The sequence below is a fragment of the Electrophorus electricus genome, chromosome 6 (assembly GCF_013358815.1).
Source record: "Electrophorus electricus isolate fEleEle1 chromosome 6, fEleEle1.pri, whole genome shotgun sequence".
Lineage (NCBI taxonomy): Eukaryota > Metazoa > Chordata > Actinopteri > Gymnotiformes > Gymnotidae > Electrophorus > Electrophorus electricus.
The window spans coordinates 399,907-409,887 of NC_049540.1; the positions used below are offsets into that span (position 1 = coordinate 399,907).

At 37.3% G+C, this 9,981-nt stretch overlaps 1 protein-coding gene across 1 annotated transcript; it reads left to right on the forward strand.

Moving 5' to 3' along the window:
• Positions 1-1,994: 1,994 nt before the first annotated feature.
• Positions 1,995-4,800, forward strand: LOC118241573. The gene is made up of 7 exons (XM_035527411.1): positions 1,995-2,356; positions 2,554-2,637; positions 2,789-2,872; positions 3,056-3,118; positions 3,234-3,296; positions 3,402-3,524; positions 4,349-4,800. The coding sequence occupies exons 1-7, from the start codon at positions 2,164-2,166 to the stop codon at positions 4,630-4,632; spliced, it is 894 nt and encodes a 297-aa protein (XP_035383304.1). The 5' UTR covers positions 1,995-2,163; the 3' UTR covers positions 4,633-4,800.
• Positions 4,801-9,981: the final 5,181 nt, after the last annotated feature.

A 9,981-nucleotide genomic window follows, 5' to 3' on the forward strand; every position in this document is an offset into this window, starting at 1 on the left:
ACCATGTGAGTTTTTCAGATTGTAATCTGGTGTGGTGGCCATTTTAATATTGAGGTTACATTTTGCGATTTATTTAAAAAAATGTTTTTTGCTTCTAGATTAAAAAAAGACAAAATATTGTCACAATGTATTAGCTGATCCTGTTGCATTATAAATAAAGTGTCATTATTCTAAATATGGAGGATTACTATCGTCTGATCCATTAGCAGACTTGGTTGGTAGAATGATTCTTATATATGTCAACTCCTATATGAATTCAAGTTTAAATCTGCCTGAGTTACAAAGGTACTCCTAACAGAATAAAAATGTGTTTGGTGTGTTTGGTAAGATGACTGAACATTTCCAAAATGCACTGTTGGAGGCATAAAAAGGTGGATGCTGGTGGTGCATCTCTCTAAAAAGCACACCATTTGGGTGTAGGACAGAAGTTTCTAGAAAGTTTGGTGGTTCTATCTCAAAAGCTGTCAAAAAATAGCGATCCAAAATTAAGAATGGTATAATAATAATAATAATAATAATCAGAAGAAGAAGTAAACAGCAAGTTGCCTTTGTGAAACCAACTTTATAACAAGTATTGCAACTAGGGGTACATTTATTGAATAAACAGAACATGCATAAAGACCACTGATTAAAATGTTAATAATGACCAGAGGTATTAAGTTGAGTAAACCTGCTCTAGTAAAACAAACATAAAAGAAAATGAACCCAAATGAGATTCATGGTGGATAGAGAATGATTTAACAAATAAAAGAAAGAAAAGACAAGAAAGAAAAAAAATCTATGAGAGTGATTAATCATGGTGGAGCATACATTTAACTGAAAAATATATTTTCAATTTAAATTAAACTAATTTGAACTATATCATAAAAGTCCCAATGAGTTATTAATTGACTGAGAAATTCAGAGCTAATCTGCTGGTATGAATGTGGGCAAAGGGTCTGATCAAGGTCACAAGTGCAGGTTTACTACGGCACCGGTCCAGTGTCCACTGGATGTGTCTGGCCCAGTACATCTTGCATTAGTAGAACATGTTCCTTTCTGGGCTGTCATCCTGTGTATAATGGACACAGAGTTGGAACTACAGTGTCTGGACCTTGTATTAGGATCAGCTACCTGCACCCCTAGTGTGGTGCAGCACCATCTCACACTCACTGGGTGGAGAATGGTCTGAACCAGGTGGTGTTCATTTAATAGTGGACCAGTACTCATCCTGATTAGGGATGAACAGGGTGGAGGGAGGCTGATACCCAGTCAGCTACAGAGTGGGACTGTACACAGACACTAATAAGGTGAACAATTTGTTTAATTGCACTGTGTATTATGTAACATGAACTGTGCTTGTCATGAGAAACACCAAGTTAAAACTGGCCTGTGAGATGAGTTGGTATGAATTTGTGATGAAGATAGCAGGCCTTATCTTGTTATTGTCAGAGCAGCACAAGGATTGCACAACACTAACCATGACAAACAGAACACATCTAGAAAGTAAACAGTATCAATTAGTGATACATTTAATTTTGACCATATGTTATTATTATCAATGGAGTTCTAATTTATTAGAATGGTACACCAGTGTCACTTTTGGAAATTGTTACTCAGTAAACAGAATAGTGACAATGGACATTTTAAAGCCTTTTGTAATGACTACTTACATAAAACAACATTTCCCCCCACGATAAAAGTCAGAAATGAAACTAATAGAAACTGCATTTACATGAACCTCATTCTGATAACTTACTGAATTTTGTAAATATTTGATTAAAATGTTGGTTACGCAAAGGTGTTTCTTAAACATAAATCAGGTTGATGATTCACTCACAAATTTGTAAGTGTGCAATACAGATGAGAACTTTAGATTTACAGTTTAAGCAAACAAGCTTATGGACATTATTAAACTTTCTGCACAAAAAAAAAGAAGACGACATGTGAAGACCAGTGACCTCTTAGAAGCTGCACGATAAAACACAATGTCACGTCTACTTCAACATACCTCCTGTAGGAAAGAAAATGTGCTAAGAAGCATCACTGCCTTATTTGGTAAAGGAAGATGGGAGGAGGTATCAGTGGGATCATCATCATAAGAGCTGTGAACTGCTCATCTCAGGAGACCTATAAGAGCAGCAGTTTAGGACCAGACACTGAGAGAAGAGAGAGTCAGTAAAGATGAAGAGAACTGCTGTTCTTACTCTACTGCTGCTGTTCACCATCAGCATGCAGGATGCTGAAACTGCTGAAGCTTCAAAGCCATCAGAACCCCTTACTGATCTGAAGCAGCTGAGAGACATCGTGTATGAGCAAGGAACCATGCTGGTGGAGCTGAAGACTGAAATGAAGTATGTGAATCAGGAAAATGCAGGTGATGTTTATTTGTGGTTGTTTTGCTAAAATGCTACATTTCTTGCTTGAATGCCCAAACATACAACAGTAAACATTCACTAACTGAACTCACAGGATTTTGCAGTTTATTGGTTTTCCAAATTTGTCTAAAAGTATGAACAAAATTCTTTCAATTGTTTAATGATAAACTTTGAATGTTAAATAATTCTTTGCCAGCCCTGAAGACTAAAATGGCCAAACAGATGAAACAGAACAAACAAACAGAGAGTAAAGTGGAGCTTTTGAATAAAGAGATTTCAGGTAATGGAACTAGCTATTCATGGCAATAGATTCTGTATGTAACAAAGCAATGTTTGTGAGCTGAAAGTTATCCAAATGTACTTGTTGCTTTTATGAAGTGTTTAAACCTCTGGTGACATTTTCCAGTAAACGCATGTTTTCTGTCTTGTAGCACAAGCAGCTGAGGGGACTGCTGTGAAGAGCAGGTTAGCAGCCAGTGAAAGTGACGTGAAACGCTTGAAGAAACTGAATGCAGGTAAATGAATGACAGATGTTTGTCATGTAAAAACACAAACCAGCAAGCTTTTGTTACCTCTGGATGTTTTTGTGGGAGTGTAGATAATATTTTCTCACACCTGTAATTGTATTTAAACACATTTTTTGACTTGGCAATAAGTATCCACGATTGTTAACATTATTGGTATCTCATCATGAACAGCAACAAAAACTGCAGTAGAAGCCAGTAAGAGTGAAGTAGTGAAGCTGAAGAAAGAGAGTGCAGGTAAAGCCCTACAGTATGGGCTCATGACACCGACTACTGCAAGGTACAATACATTATGCACAGACCATAACATTCACTTTTCCACTTACCTCTGAATGAATCTGTTTCACAACAGCTTTTAACGGCAGACTGGCTACAAGTGAAAGTGATGTGGACAATCTGAAGAAAGACATCATAGGTCAACTCAAAACACCTCGCTGGTGAACCCACAAGAAGATGAGATTTTACAAGTCCATGTGTTCTGTGTCATTGAATTATGATGTTTTGGGCTTCGAATTTGCAGAGAGACCAAAGGTGGCATTCTCAGCTGCCCTGTCTGCAAGTTTGGGACCTGCGAGTGGCATCGTAAACGTAGTTTACTCTAAAGTCATCACAAACATTGGAGGAGCTTATAACCCAAACACAGGTACTGAGTGAATGTGATCAGATCAGATTCGACCCAATCAGACTTTCAGAACACCAACGATGCAGCTGTAGCACTGCAGAACACTGAAGTGAGTCTGGAGTAATAAACAATGCCAGGGGGTTTTGTGGTAGCTCAGTGGTTAAGCTTGACTTGCAATCAGAAGGTTGCCAGTTCAAGTCCCACCACTGCCTAGTTGCACTTGTAAGTCACTTTGGATAATTGTGTCAGCTAAATGCCATAAATAAATGAAATTGAAATGAAATGAACAATGCAGTATTTCCTGGAGTAATAATTAAACAATGCAGTATTTCCAGTCTTACAGGGCTGGTTCATATGACCACTAATCCATTGTTCAAGCCAACCTTAACTGGTAAATATAAACTGGCTTGTTTGACTTAAAGCAATACATAACTACATAGTGAACACAGAATGATAGAAGGACACAACAAGCAAGAAACAGTGGCAACCTTTTGCATTTAATAGACGCGCTTATCCAGAGAGACTTACAAAAGTGCTTTGTCATTGAATTATAGAAGGTATCCTAGCCAGTACAGAACACAGAACAGGTTGTGTTAATAATCAGGAGAACTGGAATGAATGATAATGTTGGAGAGTGTGGTTAGCGGTGTGGGTTTCTCGGATGTGGAGTTCTGGTCAGGGCAAGCAGACGGTATGAGTGTGAACATATTGATTGGTCAGTTACACCAAAAACCTGTGAAGTATAGTATGGATTTACATCATGAAGTATAGTATGGTTTACATAGTTTTTACATAGGATAGTATTTACATGTGTAAAGGTAACACTGATGTTTCTCTTATTTCAGGAATATTTACAGCTCCAGTCAGAGGAGTCTACTATATCAGGTTCACTACCTGTTCACAAAATAGTGGCTATAATTCAGGTGTACAACTGTACAAGAACAGTGAGAAGCTGCTCTACCTCTATGAATACAATTACAATGGATATCAAAGATACATAAGTGGTGGTATTACCCTGCAGCTGGAGGTTGGAGATGCTGTTCACACACGCTTACCTGATACGTTGATGCTCTATGAAACTGATACCAATCGTAACACTTTTAGTGGCTTCCTAATCTTTACCATGTGAGTTTTTCAGATTGTAATCTGGTGTGGTGGCCATTTTAATATTGAGGTTACATTTTGCGATTTATTTAAAAAAATGTTTTTTGCTTCTAGATTAAAAAAAGACAAAATATTGTCACAATGTATTAGCTGATCCTGTTGCATTATAAATAAAGTGTCATTATTCTAAATATGGAGGATTACTATCGTCTGATCCATTAGCAGACTTGGTTGGTAGAATGATTCTTATATATGTCAACTCCTATATGAATTCAAGTTTAAATCTGCCTGAGTTACAAAGGTACTCCTAACAGAATAAAAATGTGTTTGGTGTGTTTGGTAAGATGACTGAACATTTCCAAAATGCACTGTTGGAGGCATAAAAAGGTGGATGCTGGTGGTGCATCTCTCTAAAAAGCACACCATTTGGGTGTAGGACAGAAGTTTCTAGAAAGTTTGGTGGTTCTATCTCAAAAGCTGTCAAAAAATAGCGATCCAAAATTAAGAATGGTATAATAATAATAATAATAATAATCAGAAGAAGAAGTAAACAGCAAGTTGCCTTTGTGAAACCAACTTTATAACAAGTATTGCAACTAGGGGTACATTTATTGAATAAACAGAACATGCATAAAGACCACTGATTAAAATGTTAATAATGACCAGAGGTATTAAGTTGAGTAAACCTGCTCTAGTAAAACAAACATAAAAGAAAATGAACCCAAATGAGATTCATGGTGGACAGAGAATGATTTAACAAATAAAAGAAAGAAAAGACAAGAAAGAAAAAAAATCTATGAGAGTGATTAATCATGGTGGAGCATACATTTAACTGAAAAATATATTTTCAATTTAAATTAAACTAATTTGAACTATATCATAAAAGTCCCAATGAGTTATTAATTGACTGAAAAATTCAGAGCTAATCTGCTGGTATGAATGTGGGCAAAGGGTCTGATCAAGGTCACAAGTGCAGGTTTACTACGGCACCGGTCCAGTGTCCACTGGATGTGTCTGGCCCAGTACATCTTGCATTAGTAGAACATGTTCCTTTCTGGGCTGTCATCCTGTGTATAATGGACACAGAGTTGGAACTACAGTGTCTGGACCTTGTATTAGGATCAGCTACCTGCACCCCTAGTGTGGTGCAGCACCATCTCACACTCACTGGGTGGAGAATGGTCTGAACCAGGTGGTGTTCATTTAATAGTGGACCAGTACTCATCCTGATTAGGGATGAACAGGGTGGAGGGAGGCTGATACCCAGTCAGCTACAGAGTGGGACTGTACACAGACACTAATAAGGTGAACAATTTGTTTAATTGCACTGTGTATTATGTAACATGAACTGTGCTTGTCATGAGAAACACCAAGATAAAACTGGCCTGTGAGATGAGTTGGTATGAATTTGTGATGAAGATAGCAGGCCTTATCTTGTTATTGTCAGAGCAGCACAAGGATTGCACAACACTAACCATGACAAACAGAACACATCTAGAAAGTAAACAGTATCAATTAGTGATACATTTAATTTTGACCATATGTTATTATTATCAATGGAGTTCTAATTTATTAGAATGGTACACCAGTGTCACTTTTGGAAATTATTACTCAGTAAACAGAATAGTGACAATGGACATTTTAAAGCCTTTTGTAATGACTACTTACATAAAACAACATTTCCCCCCACGATAAAAGTCAGAAATGAAACTAATAGAAACTGCATTTACATGAACCTCATTCTGATAACTTACTGAATTTTGTAAATATTTGATTAAAATGTTGGTTACGCAAAGGTGTTTCTTAAACATAAATCAGGTTGATGATTCACTCACAAATTTGTAAGTGTGCAATACAGATGAGAACTTTAGATTTACAGTTTAAGCAAACAAGCTTATGGACATTATTAAACTTTCTGCACAAAAAAAAAGAAGACGACATGTGAAGACCAGTGACCTCTTAGAAGCTGCACGATAAAACACAATGTCACGTCTACTTCAACATACCTCCTGTAGGAAAGAAAATGTGCTAAGAAGCATCACTGCCTTATTTGGTAAAGGAAGATGGGAGGAGGTATCAGTGGGATCATCATCATAAGAGCTGTGAACTGCTCATCTCAGGAGACCTATAAGAGCAGCAGTTTAGGACCAGACACTGAGAGAAGAGAGAGTCAGTAAAGATGAAGAGAACTGCTGTTCTTACTCTACTGCTGCTGTTCACCATCAGCATGCAGGATGCTGAAACTGCTGAAGCTTCAAAGCCATCAGAACCCCTTACTGATCTGAAGCAGCTGAGAGACATCGTGTATGAGCAAGGAACCATGCTGGTGGAGCTGAAGACTGAAATGAAGTATGTGAATCAGGAAAATGCAGGTGATGTTTATTTGTGGTTGTTTTGCTAAAATGCTACATTTCTTGCTTGAATGCCCAAACATACAACAGTAAACATTCACTAACTGAACTCACAGGATTTTGCAGTTTATTGGTTTTCCAAATTTGTCTAAAAGTATGAACAAAATTCTTTCAATTGTTTAATGATAAACTTTGAATGTTAAATAATTCTTTGCCAGCCCTGAAGACTAAAATGGCCAAACAGATGAAACAGAACAAACAAACAGAGAGTAAAGTGGAGCTTTTGAATAAAGAGATTTCAGGTAATGGAACTAGCTATTCATGGCAATAGATTCTGTATGTAACAAAGCAATGTTTGTGAGCTGAAAGTTATCCAAATGTACTTGTTGCTTTTATGAAGTGTTTAAACCTCTGGTGACATTTTCCAGTAAACGCATGTTTTCTGTCTTGTAGCACAAGCAGCTGAGGGGACTGCTGTGAAAAGCAGGTTAGCAGCCAGTGAAAGTGATGTGAAACGCTTGAAGAAACTGAATGCAGGTAAATGAATGACAGATGTTTGTCATGTAAAAACACAAACCAGCAAGCTTTTGTTACCTCTGGATGTTTTTGTGGGAGTGTAGATAATATTTTCTCACACCTGTAATTGTATTTAAACACATTTTTTGACTTGGCAATAAGTATCCACGATTGTTAACATTATTGGTATCTCATCATGAACAGCAACAAAAACTGCAGTAGAAGCCAGTAAGAGTGAAGTAGTGAAGCTGAAGAAAGAGAGTGCAGGTAAAGCCCTACAGTATGGGCTCATGACACCGACTACTGCAAGGTACAATACATTATGCACAGACCATAACATTCACTTTTCCACTTACCTCTGAATGAATCTGTTTCACAACAGCTTTTAACGGCAGACTGGCTACAAGTGAAAGTGATGTGGACAATCTGAAGAAAGACATCATAGGTCAACTCAAAACACCTCGCTGGTGAACCCACAAGAAGATGAGATTTTACAAGTCCATGTGTTCTGTGTCATTGAATTATGATGTTTTGGGCTTCGAATTTGCAGAGAGACCAAAGGTGGCATTCTCAGCTGCCCTGTCTGCAATTTGGGACCTGCGAGTGGCATCGTAAACGTAGTTTACTCTAAAGTCATCACAAACATTGGAGGAGCTTATAACCCAAACACAGGTACTGAGTGAATGTGATCAGATCAGATTCGACCCAATCAGACTTTCAGAACACCAACGATGCAGCTGTAGCACTGCAGAACACTGAAGTGAGTCTGGAGTAATAAACAATGCCAGGGGGTTTTGTGGTAGCTCAGTGGTTAAGCTTGACTTGCAATCAGAAGGTTGCCAGTTCAAGTCCCACCACTGCCTAGTTGCACTTGTAAGTCACTTTGGATAATTGTGTCAGCTAAATGCCATAAATAAATGAAATTGAAATGAAATGAACAATGCAGTATTTCCTGGAGTAATAATTAAACAATGCAGTATTTCCAGTCTTACAGGGCTGGTTCATATGACCACTAATCCATTGTTCAAGCCAACCTTAACTGGTAAATATAAACTGGCTTGTTTGACTTAAAGCAATACATAACTACATAGTGAACACAGAATGATAGAAGGACACAACAAGCAAGAAACAGTGGCAACCTTTTGCATTTAATAGACGCGCTTATCCAGAGAGACTTACAAAAGTGCTTTGTCATTGAATTATAGAAGGTATCCTAGCCAGTACAGAACACAGAACAGGTTGTGTTAATAATCAGGAGAACTGGAATGAATGATAATGTTGGAGAGTGTGGTTAGCGGTGTGGGTTTCTCGGATGTGGAGTTCTGGTCAGGGCAAGCAGACGGTATGAGTGTGAACATATTGATTGGTCAGTTACACCAAAAACCTGTGAAGTATAGTATGGATTTACATCATGAAGTATAGTATGGTTTACATAGTTTTTACATAGGATAGTATTTACATGTGTAAAGGTAACACTGATGTTTCTCTTATTTCAGGAATATTTACAGCTCCAGTCAGAGGAGTCTACTATATCAGGTTCACTACCTGTTCACAAAATAGTGGCTATAATTCAGGTGTACAACTGTACAAGAACAGTGAGAAGCTGCTCTACCTCTATGAATACAATTACAATGGATATCAAAGATACATAAGTGGTGGTATTACCCTGCAGCTGGAGGTTGGAGATGCTGTTCACACACGCTTACCTGATACGTTGATGCTCTATGAAACTGATACCAATCGTAACACTTTTAGTGGCTTCCTAATCTTTACCATGTGAGTTTTTCAGATTGTAATCTGGTGTGGTGGCCATTTTAATATTGAGGTTACATTTTGCGATTTATTTAAAAAAATGTTTTTTGCTTCTAGATTAAAAAAAGACAAAATATTGTCACAATGTATTAGCTGATCCTGTTGCATTATAAATAAAGTGTCATTATTCTAAATATGGAGGATTACTATCGTCTGATCCATTAGCAGACTTGGTTGGTAGAATGATTCTTATATATGTCAACTCCTATATGAATTCAAGTTTAAATCTGCCTGAGTTACAAAGGTACTCCTAACAGAATAAAAATGTGTTTGGTGTGTTTGGTAAGATGACTGAACATTTCCAAAATGCACTGTTGGAGGCATAAAAAGGTGGATGCTGGTGGTGCATCTCTCTAAAAAGCACACCATTTGGGTGTAGGACAGAAGTTTCTAGAAAGTTTGGTGGTTCTATCTCAAAAGCTGTCAAAAAATAGCGATCCAAAATTAAGAATGGTATAATAATAATAATAATAATAATCAGAAGAAGAAGTAAACAGCAAGTTGCCTTTGTGAAACCAACTTTATAACAAGTATTGCAACTAGGGGTACATTTATTGAATAAACAGAACATGCATAAAGACCACTGATTAAAATGTTAATAATGACCAGAGGTATTAAGTTGAGTAAACCTGCTCTAGTAAAACAAACATAAAAGAAAATGAACCCAAATGAGATTCATGGTGGACAGAGAATGA

Coding starts and splice junctions, on each gene's coding strand:
- LOC118241573 (XM_035527411.1), top strand. CDS start 2,164: ATGAAGAGAACTGCTGTTCTTACTCTACTGCTGCTGTTCACCATCAGC. Junction 2,638..2,788: donor TTTGAATAAAGAGATTTCAG/GTAATGGAACTA, acceptor TCTGTCTTGTAG/CACAAGCAGCTGAGGGGACT. Junction 2,873..3,055: donor CTTGAAGAAACTGAATGCAG/GTAAATGAATGA, acceptor CATCATGAACAG/CAACAAAAACTGCAGTAGAA.